Source organism: Oncorhynchus mykiss, chromosome 18 (genome assembly GCF_013265735.2).
Source record: "Oncorhynchus mykiss isolate Arlee chromosome 18, USDA_OmykA_1.1, whole genome shotgun sequence".
Classification (NCBI taxonomy): domain Eukaryota; kingdom Metazoa; phylum Chordata; class Actinopteri; order Salmoniformes; family Salmonidae; genus Oncorhynchus; species Oncorhynchus mykiss.
In genome coordinates, this window is record NC_048582.1 from 41,778,702 (window position 1) to 41,800,011 (window position 21,310).

The 21,310-nt window shown below is 42.4% G+C and overlaps 1 protein-coding gene across 1 annotated transcript in view; it reads right to left on the minus strand.

Annotated features, from left to right (window-relative positions):
- Nucleotides 1-859: 859 nt before the first annotated feature.
- The window catches only part of LOC110496283 (phosphatidylinositol 4-kinase beta), a 32,599-nt gene continuing 12,148 nt past the window's right edge, over nt 860-21,310 (minus strand). Inside the window, exons 3-12 of the mRNA XM_021572087.2 lie at nt 7,488-7,715; nt 7,044-7,277; nt 6,810-6,919; nt 5,160-5,264; nt 4,858-4,981; nt 4,627-4,740; nt 4,259-4,410; nt 3,872-4,004; nt 3,516-3,636; nt 860-3,377 (exon numbers count right to left, since the gene is read on the minus strand). Of these exons, the coding sequence (XP_021427762.2) occupies nt 3,196-3,377; nt 3,516-3,636; nt 3,872-4,004; nt 4,259-4,410; nt 4,627-4,740; nt 4,858-4,981; nt 5,160-5,264; nt 6,810-6,919; nt 7,044-7,277; nt 7,488-7,715 (1,503 nt within the window). The 3' untranslated portion in view covers nt 860-3,195. The remainder of the gene's footprint in view (nt 3,378-3,515; nt 3,637-3,871; nt 4,005-4,258; nt 4,411-4,626; nt 4,741-4,857; nt 4,982-5,159; nt 5,265-6,809; nt 6,920-7,043; nt 7,278-7,487; nt 7,716-21,310) is intronic.

Here is a 21,310-nt window from a genome sequence, read left to right on the forward strand (position 1 = left end):
CACACTTGTAATATCCATATATCATCATGTTATAGTAGTTCACCCGGTTAGTGTGTTAACTGTTGTAGCCCTGTGGCCTTCAGGGCTCAGTCTCAGGGTTAGCCTTGCTTTCCACAACCACATTCTGAAAGCCAAGGAAAGTTTTAGATTTACAGGTCTTTCAAAATATATTTGCAGTTTGTCTGTCATTCTCCCTCATCATTTGATGAATTTTGTACAGAGTGGAATTTAATTTAAATCTATTCCAGTTTACATTTTTTATTTTTTTTTACTTACAGTAGGCCTAGATATACACAGCACGATGCTCGTCTCTGATATTGGACTCAAATCAAGAAAAACAGCTCCTATTAATGAAAGAAACACTTCAGGTAGCCAAAAATGTCCAAGTCCAATCAAGACCGTGTTTGTTGGAAGAATGCTGAACTTTGACAAAGTAGTTACAACCGTAGAATTAAAGTCATTGGCCGAGTTTACACAGGCAGCCAAATTCTGATTTGTTCACGAATTGGTCTTTTGACCAAAGATATTTTCACATCAGATCTTTTTCAGAGCAGATTTGGTTGGTCAGAAGACCAATTAATGAAAGATCAGAATTAGTCTGTGTGTAAAACAGCCATAGTAGCATCAGCACTGCAAATGATTAGAATCACTGTAAAAGAGCTGTAGAGGACAGGTTGTCATTAAATTTGCTACAATTCATATTCAGTTGATTACAATATAGCCTGCCATAGCATCACTCCATATTAAAAACAGAATTAACAAAGTCTATCCTTGATGCAACTGAAAACAGAAATCTATTGCAATACATTACTAGTTTACTGGGTGTATGTAATCACGTGACTCGCATTTTATTCAATTATATATCCAAAATTCCCCCTACAATTTATCAACACATGTTAAGAAAATATACAAGAAAACAACTTTCCAATTTATTGAAGGAGTCATGCATTTAGGCAACATGATACAAGGTTCATCTCTGTACCATGTGTATGAAAAGCGAAACATAGAATTAGGAAGATTAAAGTGTTAGCGTTCTGATACAAAAGTGGGCAATATTTCTTCCCCTGTACATTCTAAAATGTCTTTAGTATCAAGGACTTGTTAATTTAGTCGAATAAATGCTTTGCTTGGTGTTAGCGGTGGACCAGTTCCGTCTAAAACCACGTCTTTCTGTTCAGAACAATAGTGTGATCTATACATTATCTGGAGCAGTCTGGACAAGCATTTAGCTGGTGTGACACTGGACAAGGAGAAGCAGAATTGTGCCCATGGTTCAGAATGGGAGAGAACATCAACGGGGGTTTGACAGAACCCACTCCGGTAAAGATAAAAATGCACTTGAGTTATTTACATCATTTTACAGAATGTTAGGGTTGGAATAAATGAAAGGGAAAGGCAATGAAAGTAGTAGTTTACTGAAGTGTTTAAAACTTATCAAATAAACTTCCTGGGTACATGACCTGCACGCCTTTGTCCCAACTGTTGCATTGATAAAAGTTGTATGTGTCAAGGCATTGGTTTGCTCACAGGAATGACTCATTTGAGTTCTCTGTCATTTTTGCTATACACAAAAGCCACCCACCGACAATACAGCTTTGAAACATAAGCAGGTAATATAAGTTATAGGCTATCCCAGCATGTAGCTTTTTCAAACAGCTCTCTTCAATACTGAATACATGTTTGTGTTTGAGAGAGCAAAAAACTAAAATCGGTTTAGTAGAGTATCATATAAAAAAAATTAAAAAAATCACATAAAGGAAATAATGAGCTCATACTGTTCAAAATAAGGAGAAATAAAAACAGACAGAGGAATGAAATCATCACTCCCATTATTTACATCGTCTGCTCAAGGACAACCCTCTCTCTGGATTGGCCCGAGTTAGTCACAGGAATGCATCCGAGAGCCAACAAGAGAGGGACGTGTTGAGCATTCGTTAAATATGCAACCTTAGTTAACATAACATACAATAATAATGCGTTAACATACACATTTAGTTAGAGATGAAAGACAAACAGTGGAACATCAATGTTGAGTTTTTTTTGCATAAATCCATTGCAATTGTTTTATATATATGTAACCACAGGTAGCCATTTTGGTTCAACGTCAAGTGCATGAGGCTCAGCATGACGCTAGCGTTCCTTCAAGTATGGTGGCTTTAAGAGTGACACTAGCAAAGCAAAGCCCTACATGATGTATGTTGGCATGACACAGTCTGTTGAATATACAGACTGTCATGTGACGATAGAGAACAGTCCTTTTTATTCATGGTATTTCTATCTGTAACAGTAAGTACAGATGTGCTTTACTGGATGAGAACCAGTTGTCTTAAACCCAGATTGAAATGAAACTGCTCCTTTTAAGGATGGGAAGAAAAACACAACCAGCAGCTTTGCTGCATGCTTGGACCCCTAAGAAGAGACGTGTTGGTCCTAGTTCAAACTTCCAGTTCAAAACAAATCAAACTCTTGGAATAAAGTTGTTTTCCTGACAGATAACACTCATACACCCATGGTTTTTAAATAGTCCTTCCCCCCTCTCTTTGGGCTGGCTCATTCTTGATGACCACAGAATTTTCAGAGAAGAAGGGAAAATGTCCATTAGAAAACCTGTCTTGTGCTTTCTTTGTCGTTACATAGTGGCTTCTCAAAGTCCATTTTGCTCTAAGAACAATGGGAAAATAAGTACATATTCGATATGTACCTCTGATTTGCTCTTGCAGTTGTCCAATCTGAGAAAACGCTTCTTGGCTCCTCTGAATTTAGACCACGCCCTCTCCCACAGTACCTCCTCCAATATTGATACTTAATCGTTTTCGTGTGTGATTTGAACTGTGCGTTATGCCTCTTTTTAAGCCGTCAATGAGGTAAAAGTCCTATGGACAGGAGGGAGGAGGTGCAGTCTCCCCCTCCACAAGGCCAAAACAAGGAGGGGGGAGGAGGGGGGCAGAAGTCTGTCTAAGACAAAGAACATATCAAGTTTGCAAACAAGTCCTGTAGTACTAGTCTATACAAGTCCTGTAGTACTAGTCTATACAAGTCCTGTAGTACTAGTCTATACAAGAGTCCATTTTTGTAGATGTGCTGCTATGGCAAGCACATGTTTGAGTCCATATGCACATGTTCACCACCATCTGTGTGTGTGTGTGTACACGATTGCTTGCTCTCCCATGTGGTTGTGTCCCGGTGTTGAACTGTTCACATGATACCGTTGGTGAAGTACTGGAAGCCGTCGTAAAGCTTGGTGGTGATGGAACGCATGGAGCCATCCACCATCTGCTCCACCAGCACCTGTAGCTGCTCCTCCGTCAGGCTCATGTGGAAACGTTCCTTCAGGTAGCGGATGGTGCTGGAGCCATGGAAGCAGGGCAGGTGAGAGCCTGGTGGGGGAGGAGAGAGTGGAGACGGGAGTTGTAATAGCAAGACCATAAAAGAAACCAGACACAGGGCAGAAAGATCATGTACATGGAAACGGCGACACACTGACCATGCTCATATACCGTTTTAGCAAACAGTACCTTGCTGCATGATCTCCACTATTTGGACCACCTTCTCCATGTGTTTGCGAGCAGCTATCAGGCCCTGGAGCATCAGCACCTTGTAGTAGTTGAACATGTCTCCATCCAGGCCTCCCATCACCTGAGAGAGAACCGCGGACAACAGAGTTGACTTTTTACACATGCAAAACCGACAGGTTATGCAGATAACCAGCAAACTCAATGTCGCTAATAGCATCTTTTAACACACCAACAAATGCATTTATGCAGTGAACATTGTGAGATTGCTAACTCAATTGTTAGGCAGCTAGCTGTATGAGCAATTCCGGTTTACAGTTTTATGTGACAACGCACATTCACTAATTTATTTGACTCACATCCACAAATTCGCTGGTGAGCTTAAAAGCAGAGGTCTCAAAGCCCAGGTTTCTGGGTGAGCTGGACAGGATGAAACCAAAGTCAATGTGGATGATGTGGCCCTCAGAGTCCAGGAGGATGTTGCCATTGTGTCTGGAGAAAGGAGACGAGAGAAGGGGGAGTGAGTAAAACATATAGGAATACAGGAGAGGGTGGGATGTGGTAGTTTATCACACCACAAAAGCGGTGTTTATACAGGCAGCCCAATTATCGGCAAAAGATCAGAATTGGGCTGCCTGTGTAAACGCAGCCAAACATCCTCAACGATGCAGGAAGTGGAGAAATAGAACAGGGGAGTAATAGTACTAGTGAAACTAAAGGAGGAATGAGAAGGGAGGGCTGCCCACCTGTCTTTGACCTGCAGCAGGTAGCAGATGAGGCTGTACCCGGCGCAGCTCTCCACAAAGTTGCGCTGGGCGGTGAGGAAGGCCTCGGTGGTGTAGCTGCCGTGCTCCTGCAGGAAGTAGTCCAGCAGAGACAGCTGGCTCTGCTTCCTCACCTGGAGCACAGACACAGCACTCCATTAGAAATGGCAACCAACACGGTATTCTGTACAAAATAGCTATTGATAATAGTGCATTATCAAACTTGTTACTTATATTATCAGAATCTTCATCTCAAGAGGGCAGTCGTACTGCATCACAGCTAAACAACTTGGGCAGCTTTGTCATGACATTTCAAGTGGGGTCCATTTAATTAATAAAAATGCGCTCACCTGGTGCAGAGAGACAGCGTTCAGCACGGGCTCAATCATCCCGCTGTCCGATGACATCACCAGGATTTTATAGGGCTTGATCCACAGGGGGACGCGCTCCTGCTCCCAGATGGACTGGAGAAGAAGGGGGAGAAGTGGAGCGCATTAGCCGGGGAATGCTAATAATAATCCATTATTAGTATTATTATAGCATTTCTGTGGAATGGGACTTGACTGTGGAGGGTCACGTACCTGCAGCTGGCTGAGCACCTGGAAGGCCAGTAGCTCCTGCCTCAGGTCGTCCCCACACTTCACGATGACCGACAGCAGCCGCCAGTTTGGCAGGTGACCGTAAGGAGAGCCCTCCCTTATCCGCCTGAGGGATGGAGAGAGAGAGCGGGAGGAAATAGTGAGACACAGCCAATTACTTGACAATGCCACAATGTGCCGTTCTTCGCTGCACCTAAGTGGGATAGACATGTATCGTCCGGTGGGATTGTGTACGCCCATCCATGCGTGTCCCTTCTATTCATTCTGATCTGCCAATCACCCACCTGACTTTCTCCTGCCAGGGCTCCTTGAGCGCCACAGCGGACGGGTCCTCCGGATCTTTCCGGAACGTGGTGGGGGTGTGGGCCAGGTTCTCTGACAGACGTCGCCTAAGAAAGAAACATGCTGTTGTAAAACCTCTATCCAGACCATAGCGATGGACCCAAATACATGAAACTATAACAAGCATTGCTTGGGCTTGGGCCGGAGCTGTCCTGAGAGCCATACCGGATCCTCAAATTTTTGGGGAACTGTCGTCTCCTTCAGAAAACAAAGTGGGGGGGGGGGGGGGAAGCAGCAAATCACACAGAAGCGGCAAAAAAACGGTTGATCAAAGTGAAGGATCGGCATTGAATAGTAATGGAGAGTGTGCTTTCATATCCTGACTCCTCTTTGTTCAAGCTTATTTGACACTAGTCTCTGAATCCGGTGTGTGTGTGTGCCAGAGTTTGAGAATGCGCCAGCCTGAACGCCAGGATGCGATGTTCCAAGATGTCAAATCAGGGTTCTTATGTTCATAAATCATTTACATATCAGCCCTGATCAGAATTATGCCTACCGTTCAGCGCGTATGTGTGCTGCGGATCATCTCTCTGTGTGTGTGTGGAAGTGGGCCATTGACCAAGGAGAGATAGACATTTAGGCAGCAGTAGGCCTATAAAATAAGGATAGACTAACGGAACAGCCAATTCAAAACATAATTAGCCACGCTACAAGCTATTTCGCTAGTCTTCGCATGATCTATAGCTAAAAAGTTAGTCGTTGACTCAGCCTTTCCACCAGCAACGTTGAGAAATAAATCTAACACCGTTATTTAAAAGCTGCGATTCCCCCCTCTATTAAAACAGTAGGCTATGTAATTCTGACGTTAAAAATATTCTAAGAATAGCCTAATTGACAAATAGCTCCCCGGAAACAAACATTTTAGCCTCAAGGTTATAGATAAACATGTGTTAGTTAGCTACCTTGCATTGAAGTAGCCTACATGATCCATTTTAATGAGGGAATCATTCTAACAAGATAAAAGTATCTGGTTGTAACGTTGCAATATTTGATATCAAGGGTGGTCAACCATCCTCCAAGAGCGCTTCTGGGCGCGCAGGCTTTTGTTCAAGCCCTGCTCTAACACACCACATTGTAGCCTAAACATCAGCTGCTCAACAGGACCTTGTTAGGCAGACTCCGGTGTGTTTCAGGGCTGAATCAAAAGCCTGAACAGCCAGTGGCTCTCCAGATGGAGGGTTGATCACATGCGTTTAATACAGTAGCCGTACAGTGCAGTTATTTTACTTTGTGGGGGGGGGGTTAAGTGCCTTGATCCAACAGCACAGCGGTAGGAGATAAGTCTACATGGGATCACAGACCAGCAGCCTTCTAGTGTCAATGCCACATTTATGCCGACTTCTTTCCATGTAGGCTACAGCGACGCATGGAAATTTGGTTAAAAAGGCATGAAATTCCATCAGTCAAAATGTATATGAACTCTTAACAGTGAATAATCAGAGGTCTCTATAACAATGTAATTTGTGGATTTCTGTGAACTAATATAATGGACTGACTTGGAAAAAAAAAAAGACAGCCCCCCAAGTCAAGCAAGTCTTGAAAGAGAAACTACAAGCTAGCAGAGCAATTCTAGCTGACAGTGACCCCTGTACCTGATGTCGCCGGCGGCGATGAAGATGGGCTCCTTGCTCTCCGTGCTAGTGATGCTGTCCACAGAGAACTGGGAGATGTTGTCGCTGCTACTGGTGTGGCCTTCTGGGAGCTGGAACCATAGAAGGACCCCAGGGTTCTAGTACATTCAAATCTGATTCACTCCTTCACCCTTGTCATCAAAATGTGATGGAAAGTCACACGGTGCCACCATGTGGTTCCCCACGGGTACCTACCTCCACTTGCAGCTCGCCGATGTCGTCCACGGCCCAGGCCTCGTCGTCGTTGTCGTAGTTGGGCACGGTGGAGAAGCTGCCGGCGCGCTGCTCGGCTGTGATGCCAACGCACTCTGGGAGGAGGTTGTCCGCAGAGCGGGCACTGCGGATGCGGGTCTCATGAATGCGCACGGGAATGGCAGACGTCTCGAAACTCCCGCACTCCAGCACCTCCACATAGATGATGTACGGGGCCTGAGAGGAAGGGGAGAATGAAGGAGGTCAGAGGTCATACTTAGGGAATGGAATTCTAGAGCTTTTATTTGAATTTTTAAAGGTACATTTAACCAGTTAGTCCCATGGAAAGAGCATTGGGGCACGTTCCATTTAAACTCCAGGCACCTCAGAAAATAACTAAATGAGTTAACTAAAAAAAGGTTTTAAACTACTAGGCCTTCTGGTCACCTTGTCTTTGGAGTTGAGCACCACGGCCTGTGTGTGGGGCACGCGCACCACGTGATGGTCGAAGGCTGCAGTGGGCAGCCAGACGCGGGCGGGCAGCTTGTGGTTGAGCACTAACAGCTCTGAGGTGAGCTGCTTGGTCTTCTGCTCCTTGGTGGGCAGCGTGGCCAGCCGCTTGCCGATGCCCATCAGAGACTTGATGAACTCCCTCTGTGGCGTCAGGCGCAGCGGCTACAGAGAGGAGGAGAGCGGTTAGAATCTAGATCAAATACATTTCTTTTTGTGTTTTGAAGAAAATGTACAGCGAGTTACAGCACATGACAAGTGGCACAACTTTTTCCCAGGTCCTTCCTTCAATGACTACTCCAATGAGAGGCTGAGAAAGGAGAGAGGACAAAGATGGTATGATGAGACATGAAAGAGGGATGTTTCAGGAGCAGAATCAGAAGAAAGAAAACCAAGGGAGTTATAAGACTAAGAATATATGGCCACAGGGAGAAGAAACAAGCAGATAATGGAGAATTTATGTCAACCTGTTGCAGTACCACATACTGGCACCAGGTGTCAGTATAGCATTGGTTAAAATTAGAGGGTTGAGAGAAACGCATATGCCAAACAAGCTCTGGGGCCTTTGGAATGTTTAGTCACCACTTATGGTGTCCAATATCTTCATATCTCGAGTATGAACGATGTTCAATACCATTACAGTAGGTCAAAGAACAAATCTAGGAAGTCCTTTGTTCTACAGTCCACTATTAAAGTGGAACAAACAGACATATCAAATTCCCAGTTAATGCTACAAAACCAATTTCATAGAGGTTATAAAAATAGGTTATATTTGAATCAACATTCCATTATTGTACACTAAGGCATTGTTGGCAGAATAGATAGATGCAATTCAATGCATGATAAATATCATTTCACCAATGCATTTCTTGCTATCGGGTTGGAAATCACAGCTGACCAGGTACATTGTTTGGTGCCGCCATTCGGGATACACCGTTTCAACGACTCAATATTTTGGACAAAAACAGTGGCTCCACACAGATGCAAGTGTCATTTGGTTAGCGAGCAAGAACTAGAACGACTGTTATCCAGTTAGCCAGAGTAAAGTTGCGAACGCAAGAGATATGCCACCCTCGCCGATTTCGTATGTGTCCCAGAGCGCAGAATAACTGATGAATTTACGAACGCACTACGACCGTGTCAGTAATAGTCACGAATGCACTGGATCAGGGTTTCCTGAGGCCCCCCCCCCAGTGAATGTTTAGTTTTTTGCCCTAGCACTACACAGCTGTTTCAAATAACCAACATCATCAAGCTTTGATTATTTGAAACAGCTGTGTAGTGCTAGGGAAAAGCCCAAAATGTGCAGCCAGGGGGGGCCCTAGGACAGATTTTGGGAAACCCTGCTCTAGATAACATGTAAACAATGTCTGGAAGTAGCTATACTAGAGCTAGCCAACTTTAGCCAGTTAGCTTAGGTGCTTGGTTGGGACAAGTACGAATCATAGGCAGACAAGCTGCAGAAGGATGAGTAGGCTACAATTCCCCATCTTGCATTAGTTGATGATCTTGTTGTGCAAACCATCGAGAGAGGGAGAGATTTCCTTTTTATGACTATTTGATCAATAGGACTGTAAATGTCACAAATGTAAAAGGACTCCCGTGGTATAGACATAGTGGCAGAAATCCACTATAACGTTATTTTGTGGCTTTTGGCGAATGCGTTCTACTGATCTGAAGTTACACGGTTGTAACTGCCTGTAAACACACAGTCCAGTTCAAAGTGAATTATATCAGGCCTGATTGGAAATGCCTTTACATAAAAGGTCTACTGGCGCAACGGTCTGCATATACTCCGGTCCTGGACAAGACATGTTTTTATTAGGTTTCATTTACTGCAGTTTCTATTAACTGTCCAAAACACACAAATTCTATATTGCTATAGCATTTTCATAAATGCCTTACTCTACGTAATTCCCAAACATTCTAAGAATGAATGAAAACATGAAACTGACCATAAGTGCTTGATGTCAGAAAATGTTTTAAAAAGTGTCATTCTTCCTGGGAGGGTGTATATGAACAGATTAAGATTTCATGTTGCTAAAATGCTGTCAGTTCCACTTTAAGGCTACTTTGGAATTAGATAACATCTCAAACACAAGGTTACTATTTAAAAAAAATAGTTAATTATTAGTTTTATGGAAACAATGAATCAAGCTCCAATTAAGTAGTCTAACATATAGGACAGTTACATTTTTTGTTAAGAAAAAAAAAAGATAAGCTTAATTTGTCAATTCTTAGTTAAAGGGGCACTCAGCAAAATCATGTTGCCACCAGAGATATTGAGATGAGTGAGAGGCAAGACTTTGCTCTCACAGTTATATCGTGGTAGCCAGGCGATCAAAACCGTGGAGAAGTTGATCCTCGCGCTTTAATGTGCTTAGATGTTCCGGAAATTGACCCACTATGCTGTTTAAATTTCTGCATATACATCATATCAACAACAACAAGCAGGACTCACACGATATTCTCCAAACACCCCACAGGGCAGACATCCCAATTATTCACAAAAGGAAGCGATGCAGAGGACGAAGAGCCGGATGCCTCGTCCGGACCCAAAGAAGACAACTAGGAAAGCTGCCGTTACCGTCAATATTACTCACCAACGTGCAATCATTGACAATAAACTAGAGGAGGTACGATCACAAATATATCCTACCAACGGGACATCAAAAACTGTAATACCCTATGCTTCACAGAATCGTGGCTGAATGACGACATGGATATTCAGCTAGCGGGATACACGCTGCACCGGCAGGATAGAACAGCACACTCCTGCGTTCGTGATTGTAAGACGAGGGGGGCGGTCTGTGCATATTTGTAAACAACAGCTGGTGCACGAAATCTCTCTAGATTTTGCTCGCCTGATGTAGAGTATATTGTGATAAACTGCAGGCCACACTACTTGCCTAGAGAGTTCTCAGCTACACTTTTCATGGCTGTTTATTTACCACCACAGACAGATGCTGGCACTAAGACCGCACTCAGTCAGCTGTATAAGGAAATAAGCAAACAGGAAACCACTCACCCAGAGGCGGCGCTCCTAGTGGCCGGAGACTTTAATGCAGGGAAACTTAAATCAGTTCTACCAAACCTCTATCAACATGTTAAATGTGCAACCAGAGGAAAAACAATTCTAGATCACCTGTACTCCACACAGAGATACGTACAAAGCTCTCCCTCGCCCTCCATTTGGTAAATCCAACCACAACTCTATCCTCCTGATTCCTGCTTACAAGCCAATATTAAAGCAGGAAGCACCAGTGACTCGGTCTATAAAAAAATCAGATGAAGCAGATGCTAAACTACAGGACTGCTTTGCTATCACAGACTGGAAGATGTTCTGGGATTCTTCCGATGACATTGAGGAATACACCACATCAGTCACTGGCTTTATCAATGAGTGCATTGAGGACGTCGTCCCCACAGTGACTGTACGTACATACCCCAACCAGAAGCCATGGATTACAGGCAACATTCGCACTGAGCTAAAAGGGTAGAGCTGCCACTTTCAAGGTGCAGGACTCTAACCCGGAAGCTTACAAGAAATCCTGCTATGCCCTGTGATGAACCATCAAACAGGCAAAGCGTCAATACGGATCCTGGACTTCCTTACAGGCCGCCCACAGGTGGTGAGGGTAGGTAGCAACACATCTGCCACGCTGATCCTCAACACTGGAGCTCCCCAGGGGTGTGTGCTCAGTCCCCTCCTGTACTCCCCGTTCACCCACGACTGCATGGCCAGGCACGACTCCAACACCATCAAGTTTGCAGATGAAAAACAGTTTGCTAATCACCGACAACGACGAGACGGTCAGAGACCTGGCCGGGTGGTGCCAGAATAACAACCTATCCCTCAACGTAACCAAGACTAAGGAGATGATTGTGGACTACAGGAAAGGAGCACCGAGCACGTCCCCATTCTCATCGACAGGGCTATAGTGGAGCTAGGTGTCCACATCACCAACAGACTAGGATGGTCCAAACACACCAAGACAGTCGTGAAGAGGGCACGACAAAGCCTATTCCCCCTCAGGAAACTAAAAAGATTTGGCATGGGTCCTGAGATCCTCAAAAGGTTCTACAGCTGCAACAGAGAGCATCCTGACCGCATCATCGTGCATCATAGTCTGGTACGGCTATTGCTCCGCATCCGACCACAAAGCACTTCAGAGGCCCAGTACATCACTGGGGCTAAGCTGCCTGCAATCCAGGACCTCTACAGCAGGCGGTGTCAGAGGAAGACCCTAAAAATTGTCAAAGACCCCAGCCACCCCAGTCATAGACTGTTCAATCTACTACTGCATGGAAAGCGGTACCGGAGTGCCAAGTCTAGGAGAAAAAGGCTTCAACAGTTTTTACCCCCAAGCCATAAGACTCCTGAACAGGTAACCAAATGGTTACCCGGACTATTTGCATTGTGTGCCACCCCCCCAACCCAACCCCTCTTTTACGCTGCTGCTACTCTCTGTTTATCTTATTTGCATATTTACTTCAACTATACAATCATGTACATACTACCTAAATGGCCAGACCAACCAGTGCTCCCGCACATTGGCTAACCGGGCTATCTGCATTGTGTCCCACCACCCGCCAACCCCTCTTTACGCTTCTGCTACTCTGTTCATCATATATGCAGTCACTTTAACGATACCTACATGTTCATACCATCTCAATAAGCCGACTAACAGGTGTCTGTATATAGCCTTGCTACTCTTTTTTCAAATGTCTTTTTACTGTTGTTTTATTTCTTTACTTACACACACACACACACACACACTCTTTTTCGCACCATTGGTTAGAGCCTGCAAGTAAGCATTTCACTGTTGAATATGCATGTGACAAATAAACTGATTTGATATCTACCTTAAAATACCAGGTAGGCCTATTTTGCCACATGAACTACTACCAGATTGGCATGATTGTTGCCTAGAACTACCAAGTAAAATGTGTAATTATGACTGACCTTGCATGTGACACTGGAGCTTTCCACTCAAAATCTTCCTATACTATCCTCTCATTCAGGATAGAGACTTTACATTTAGCAGTGTCTCAAATTTTTTGTTGGGGGAAAACCTGAAGCAAGTTATCCAATTAGAGGGAAAACAACCCAAGGGGTTGAGAGACCGTTGCACTACATTCCAATGTCCATATTAGTATACCACAAAGAAATCATGCCCAATACATACACTAGGTGGTATGCTGGTTGGTGTGGACATTGAAACAGAGCCTAGAGGTGGCATTGGTTAGGCCTATTCAAAACAGATTTTCCAGGATGAGGAACCCGTGTTTCATTGCATTTCCTTAGGTCTTTTTGTGTTGACACGCAAACCAAATAGCTTCCTTTGTGTTCTACTTTTGTAGTCAAATATCAAAACGCCTTTCCTGTGAAGTGTCGTTTTCTGGACCATGACCAAACGTCATGACTTCCTGAACATCACTTCCGGAGTGGACAGGACAGTCTATTGAGGAAGGGTCCCTGAGAGATCTAATTTCTAGAAAACACTCTACTCTCCAAAACTGTTAAAATAATGTCTGAGTATAACAGAACTGATATGGCAGGCGAAAACCTGAGGAAAATCCATCCAGGAAGTGCTATTATTTTTGAAATGCCTGTTTTTCCATTGAAAGACTATCCACCATACAAAGACTTATGGACGCAGTTCACGATCCCTATGGATTCCACTACATGTGGCTAGTCTTTAGGCATAGTTTCAGGCTTTTACTCTGAAAAATGGAGGGAGAAACACCACTTTCAATGAGACGACAGTGGAAATTTCCAGACATGAGTCCTGCGCGTAACCTGGACCGTGCCTTTCTTGTTTTTCCTTTTCTATTGACGAAGCCATTGTCCGGTTGAAATATGATTGATTATTTATGACAAAAACAACCTGAGGATTGATTATAAACATCGTTTGACATGTTTCTACTAACTTTTATGGTACTTTTTAGATTTTGTGTCTGTTGTGACTGCGCTTTGTTCAATGGATTACTGGGGGGGAAAAAATACACCAACAAAACTGAGGTTTTTGAATATAAAGAGGGACATTATCGAACAAAATGAACATTTGTGTAACATGGAGTCTTGGGAGTGCAATCTTATGAAGGTCAAAAAGTAAGTGATACACATTTTAAATCGCCATTTCTGACTTTTGTTACTCCTCTTCTTGGCTGCTAACTGTTTGTAATGATTTGTCTGCTGGGCGCTGTTGTCAGATAATCGCATGGTTTGCTTTCGCCGTAAAGTCTTTTTGAAATCTGACACCGTGGTTGGATTAACACAAAGTTAATTTTTAAACCAATGTATGTTTCATGAATTTTTATGAGTATTTCTGTTTTTGAATTTTGCGCTCTACAATTTCACTGGATGTTGGCCAGGAGGGACGGTAGCATCCCACACCCCGTAGAGAGGTTATCTTCACCTTCTAGTGGGTCTAACGTTAATCATTTGATTCTTATTCCATTGGTTACCTCAAGGCAGATGCCCCAGGGACAGAAAATGAATAAGGCACTTTCAAAAAAATGTTAAAGCAATCACAAGTAAAACCTCCCTCGTGAATGACCTCATTACCGAGCAAAGTTGATTGCATGTTCCTCACTGAAACATGGCTGTAATCATACTGTAGTGCCGCTCTTATTGAAGCCTCCCCCGTACTATCCGGTGAATTCTAATTAAATTACTAAAAATATTTCATTTTCTTCGTGAAATCACAAGTGCAATACACCGCTGAACTTGTTGTTAATGCAGCCGGCGTGTCAGATTTCAAAAAGGCTTTACAGTGAAAGCAAACCATGCGATTATGTGAGGCCAGCTCTCAGCAGACAAAACATTAAACAGCTAGCAGCAAAGTAGATTGGTCATGAAGCTCAGAAAAGCAATAAAATGAATGACTTACCTTTGATGATCTTCATATGTTTGCACTCACGAGACTCCCAGTTACACAATAAATGTTTTGTTCGATAAAGATTCTCTTAATATCCCAAAACCTCCATTTGGTTGGCGCGTTTTGTTCAGTAATCCACAGGCTCGTGCGGTCACGAAGGGCAGATGAAAATTCCAAATAGTATCCGTAAAGTTCGTAGAAACATGTCAAACATTTTTTATAATCAATCCTTAGGTTGTTTTTACAATAAATAATCGATAATATTTCAACCGGAGGGTAGCCTTTTCAATAGAAGAGGAGAAGGAAAAGGTCTCGCTCCCGGCGCGCGTGCATGCACAAATCTGAGGACATCTGGCTATCCACTGACACGATGTGATCATTCTCGCTCATTATTTAGAATAAAAGCCTGAAACTGTGTCTAAAGACTGTTCACACCTTGTGGAAGCCATAGGGAAAGGAGTCTGGTTGATATCCCTTTAAAATGGAGGATTGCAATGGAAAAGAGTAGTTTCAGAAAAACAGCACTTCCTGGATGGACTTTCCTCAGGTTTTTGCCTGCCATTCAATTCTGTTATACTCAGACAATATTTTTGACAGTTTGAAACTTTAGTGTTTTCTATCCTAATCTGCCAATTATATGCATTTTCTAGCTTCTGGTCTTGAGAAATAGGCAGTTTACTTTGGGCACGTGTTTCATCCAAACATCAAAATACTGCCCCCTAGCCTAGAGGTTTAAACTGAACTTTTGTCTATTGTCCTTGAGAACTATGATAAAATCATTGTGTTGGGCGATTTTAATATTCATGTTGACAAAAGAGACCGACTCCAAGGCCATTGAATTTATTAATCTTTTGAGCTCTATGGACTTTATCCAACATGTTACTGGGCCCACCCATAACCACAGCCATACTCTGGACCTGGTTAATACCAAGGGGCTTTATATTGACATATCCTTTATTGTTGATGTATCTGATCCCCACTGTGCATTTTTTACTACCTTGTTGCCCATAGCACAGTGTAATACCTAACGCATTATTAAGAAATGCTTCCCTCTCTGAAGTTGCTACAGACTTTGAGTGTATGAACAATACTTCACCACTTATTCTGCCTTCCTCGTGATGATTTAGTTGATCACTTTAATAGCAAATTAAGAGCAACCATTGATGCCATAGCTGAAAGAGGCCACACCAAACAGAGAGCTCATTGGATGAGTGAGGAAACTAAATTAAAGAGAAATTGCAGAAAGGCAGAGCAGAAGTGAAGAAAGTCAGGTCCATTATGATATTATGAGAGAGCAACTTGGCATACAGTACAAGTCAAAAGTTTGGACACCTACTCATTCCAGGGTTTATTTTTTTTAAACTATTTTCTACATTGTAGAATAATAGTGAAGACATCAAAACACACATATATGGAAGGAGTCATGTAGTAACCAAAAAAATATATTAAAATAAAATATTTTCAAGATTCCAAGTAGCCACACACTCTTGGCATTCTCTCATTCTTTTTATTGAATTTTTTTGTGTAGTAAATATTTAAGCTTTTATTTATTGTATGTAAACACATTGCGTTGCAAGCCATGTCTGAAATGTGCTGTAGAAATAAAGCTGGATTTGAAACAAACAGCTGACTGAAGACGGGACAGCCTGATGCATCATGAAACTTTGTTGCTGCTTGCTGAAACAAGCAATATGTTCTAGCAACGCCTCCCTCCCTGCAGCACCAGCACATACAGTCAAACAAGAAAAATGAACAAAAATGAAATACTAAATTGTTGGCTGACCAAGTAATTTGACCAACCAATAACAGTCATTCAAAAGTCTATGACCTTCACAGTCCTTGTCGTTGTTGTTCTACAGTTGGGGTCAAATATATTGGCACCTATGCACAGAACCAAGAAAGTACTTTTTTTTAATGAAATGAAGATTTTTCACTTCAAATTTGTTTGGAGGCAGGTGATTCTCGGTTAGTGTAACTTCCCACCTGTGGTAAGTTGCAGGTGCCTACACAGTATAAATACTAATTCAATCCGTTTTGAAAAGAGAAACAGAACATTCTGCACCATTGCAAAGTGCAAGGGTGGTAAAATATTTTGACTGCAGTTGGACACATTTTAAAGAACTGAAAAAAAATGTCACGCTGATTGTTTCAGTGCTTAATGACACAAAAGATTGTTTTTTTCCACTACAACGCAATGCATTTCGGGAGTTTAGCCTAAATGAGAAATTAGTGGCAGGATACCTTCTGGAATGTACCTGTACAGTCAGTAACTGCTCACCCAATAGACCTGTAACCAAAGGACACATTGCTGATGACTTGGGGATAGAGTTGACAGGGAGGCTTGGTTACCTGCAGAACACAAGGTGCGGCAGAAATGCATCATCTATATGCATGGACGTCAGCAGTAGAGCAGACGTCCTTTGCACCTGTAGTCCAGGTGATTGTTGAACATATGGCCACGTGTTAGAACACCATTGCGCAAGGCAGAGCTAACCTGGTGACAACACATAGCTTCTCTGTACTAGTTTATCTTACAAGGAAGTCAGTCTAAAAATGTACAACTGATTTTACAGCAGTCAAACAAATCAATGTTGAAGCATGTCTGCCACCAAAATGTCTATTTTTAATGCAACCAATCCAACTACACTGAACAAAAATAAAAGCAACACGTAAAGTGTAGGTCCCATATTTCATGAGCTGAAATAAAAGATTCCCTAAAATGTGCACAAACGTGTTCACATCCCTGTGAGCATTTCTCCTTTGCCAAGATAATCCATTCACCTGACAGGTGTGGCATACCTTGTGCTGGGGACAATAAAAGGGGAGGTTTTGTGGAAGTGTGCAATTGGTAGCTACTTTGAAGAAACTCAAATATATTTTGATATGTTTAACACTTTTTTGGTTACTACATGATTCCATGTGTTATATCATAGTTTGTCTTCACTATTATTCTACATTGTAGAAAAATAGTAAAATAAAGAAAAACCCTTGAATGAGGTGGTGTCCAAACTTGTACACACACACAGCGCATTCGGAAAGTATTCAGACTCCTTGACGCCCCGCCCCATTTTGTTACATTACAGCCTTATTCTAAAATGGATTAAATCGTTTATTTCCCCAATGATGGCAAAGCAAAAACAGGTTTGTACAAATGTTTGCACATTTATTTTAAAAAAATTACATTTACATAAGTATTCAGACTCTTTACGCGGTACTTTGTTGAAGCACCTTTGGCAGCGATTACAGCCTAGAGGCTTCTTGGGTAAGACGCTACAAGCTTGGCACACCTGTATTTGGGGAGTTTCTCCCATTTGTCTCTGCAGATCCTCTCAAGCTCTGTCAGGTTAGATGGGGAGTGTCACTGCACAGCTATTTTCAGGTCTCTCCAGAGATGTTCGATTGAGTTCAATTCCGGACTCTGGCTGGGTCACTCAAGAACATTCAGAGACTTGTCCCAAAGCCACTCCTGCATTGTCTTGGCTGTGTGCTTAGGGTCGTTGTCCTGTTGGAAGGTGAATCGTCGCCCTAGTCAGGTCCCGAGTGCTCTGGAGGCGGTTTTCATCAAGGGTCTCTCTGTACTTTGCTCAGTTCAGCTTTCCCCTCGATCCCGTCTAGTCGCCCAGTCCCTGCCGCTGAAACATCCCTACAGCATGATATTGCGACCATGGTTCACCGTAGGGATGGTGCCAGGTTTCCTCCAGACGCTTGGCATTCAGGCCAAAGAGTTCAATCTTGGTTTCATCAGACCAGAGAATCTAGTTTCTCATGGTCTGCGAGTCTTTAGGTGCCTTTTGGCAAACTCCAAGTGGGCTGTCATGTGCCTTTACTGAGAAGTGGTTTCCATCTGTCCACTCTACCATAAAGGCCTGATTGGTGGAGCGCTGCAGAGATGGTTTTTCTTCTGGAAGGTTCTGCCATCTCCACAGAGGAACTCTGTAGCTCTGTCAGAGTAAATTTATTTTTTAAATTTTTTAATATATTTGCTAATATTTCTAAAAATCTGTATTTGCTCTGTCATTGTGGGGTATTGTGTGTAGATTGATGAGGAAAAACATTTAATTAATCAATTTTAGAATAAAGAATGTAACGTAACAAAACGTGGAAAAAGTCAAGGGGTCTGAAAACTTTCCGAATGCACTGTTTGTTCAGTACCAGTCAAAAGTTAGGACACACCTACTCATTCATTTGTATTATTTTCTACATTATAGAATAACAGTGAAGACATCAACACTATGAAATAACAAATATGGAATAATGTAGTAACCAAAAAGGTGTTAAACTAATCAAAAATCTATTTTATATTCTTAAAAGTAGCCACCCTTTGCCTTGATGACAGCTTTGCACACTCTTGGCATTCTCTCAAACAGCTTCACCTGGAATGCTTTTCCAACAGTCTTGAAGGAGCTCCCGCATATACTGAGCACTTGTTGGCTGCTTTTCCTTCACTCTGCAGTCCAACTCATCTCAATTGGGTTGAGGTTGGGTGATTATTAAATTTTTTAAAGAATTGTGGAGGCCAGGCCATCTGTTGCAGCCCTCCATCACTCTCCTTCTTGGTCAAATAGCCATTACACAGCCTGGAGGTGTGTTGGGTCATTGTCCTGTTGAAAAACAAATAGTCCCACTAAGCGCAAACCAGATGGGATGGCGTATCGCTGCAGAATGCCTGTTAATTTAAACTCATTCCAGGTGACTACCTCATGAAGCTGGTTGAGAGAATGCTAAGTGTACAAAATTGTCAAGGCAAAGAGTGGCTCCTTTAAAGAATCTCAAATATAAAATCTATTTTGATTACTACATGATTCCATGTGTGCAATTTCATAGTTTTGATGTCTTCACTATTATTATACATTGTTCTATGTAAAGAGTAAAAATAAAGAACCTGGAATGAGTAGGTGTCCAAAGTTTTTACTGGTACTTGTATATATAAACTACAATAATTTGTGTAAAGCGACAGTTGCATCTATAGTTAAACTTCTAATGTATTTTACATTTAATACCACTCTGAATAAAAAATGTAAAAAGGAGCCATCCTAATCCACCACAGTGCCCCAGCCCAGCAGCTTTGTTGCCAAGACTACGTGGGGGGCAGGAAGAGGGAAGTAGTGAAGCGGAGGGGGCCTGCTGGACACTGACAGCTAAACCCAGACTTTAAACAAAAGCACCTTTATGCAACACCCACCCAAACTGCACTGCGGAGGCGTCCCACTCACATTAAAGCGCGGCTCAAAATGGTGGACATACCCTGAGTGTACAAAACATTAAGAACACCTTCCTAATATTGCGTTGCACCCCCAATTTGTGTCTCAATTAATCTGCAATGCTTGCTGTTTGGGGTTTTATGTTGAGTTTCTGTATAGCACTTTGTGACATCGACTGACGTAAAAAAGGGCTTTATAAATACATTTGATTTGAATTCGTCAGGGCATGGACTCTACAAGGTGTCGAAAAGGGATGCTGGTCCATGTTGACGCCAATGCTTCCCAGAGTTGTCAAGTTAGCTGGATGTCCTTTGGGTGGTGGACCATTCCTGATACACATTGGAAACAGTTGAGTGTAGAAAAAACCCAGCAGTGTTGCAGTTCTTGACACAAACCGGTGTGCCTGGCACCTACTACCATACCCCGCACTTAAATCTTGTCTTGCCCATTCACCCTCTGAATGGCACACATAATCCCTGTCTCAATTGTCTCAGGGCTTAAAAATCCTTCTTTAACCCGTCTCCTACCCTTCATCTACACTGATTGAAGTGGATTTAACAAGTGACATCAATAAGGGATCGAAGCTTTCAACTGGGTTCCCCTGGTCAGTTTGTCATGGAAAGAACAGGTTCATAATGTTTTGTACGCTCAGTGTATTTCACAGCATTCGTCTTCCTTCTCACTGTGCTTTGTGTCCTGATGTTTTTTTTCCCCCTCACTGATGCAATCCAGCCAGAGGCCAAGTAAAAAGAGAAAAGAGAAAAACCTAGTTATTCAATTAGGCCTATAACCAGAGCTGTGTTTGAATACCCATACAAACATACTGTATACTACATACTCAATTAGTACACACACCACATATTATTAGTTCATTTTAGCATCCTATAAACAAAAGGTATCCTTTCAGCTACTGTAATGATATGTGGTTTGTAAGGATAGCGCAGCTAACAAATTGTCAGCCAACATAACATGTAACGCAACTTATTTGAAAAGTCATTACCTTATTACATTGCTCAACATTTTCTTAAAAGCAGCCAATGTATCCGCTCTCGTCGTACTTCACTGTATATTTTCTGCCATTTTCTTCTAATCTGAAATTGTTGTAAAGCCACGCCCATTTCCTGGAGAATTGCATTATTAATTAATAATTGCACTGCTTGTATACTTTGCTTGTATACTTTGAATTTTCGCAATTGTAGTACGACATATCCGGGAACTTTTGGAATACTAACTATATCCATACTATGACCAATAAGCATATTACATACTCATTTTGTCACAAATAGTGCGGTTAGCATGAGTATTTGAACACAGCTCAGGACTAACAAGATGGCGAGTGAAGCCTTATCAATAAGGACTATCAGTACAGTTTTATCATCAAAGCAAAATGGACTGCTTGCATTACATCTCGTGATCAGTTTCTAAACCCAGAGGCGCAACATTGCGAGACTTCCGGGAACGATTGCGAAGCAGACCGGGGTTTGGCAAGTCAATGGGAGAAGTAAAAAAAAAAAAGTATCCTTAATTATTAATTTTCTCAAATGCAAAACATGGTTTTGAGACAATGTCATAAGTAGCAGAAACTGTCATTAATATAACCTTGTGAAAGGGAGACTGACACGTTTTTATTTTCATCAAAAACGTTATATCGAAGGAGTGCCTTTGACAAGCACGG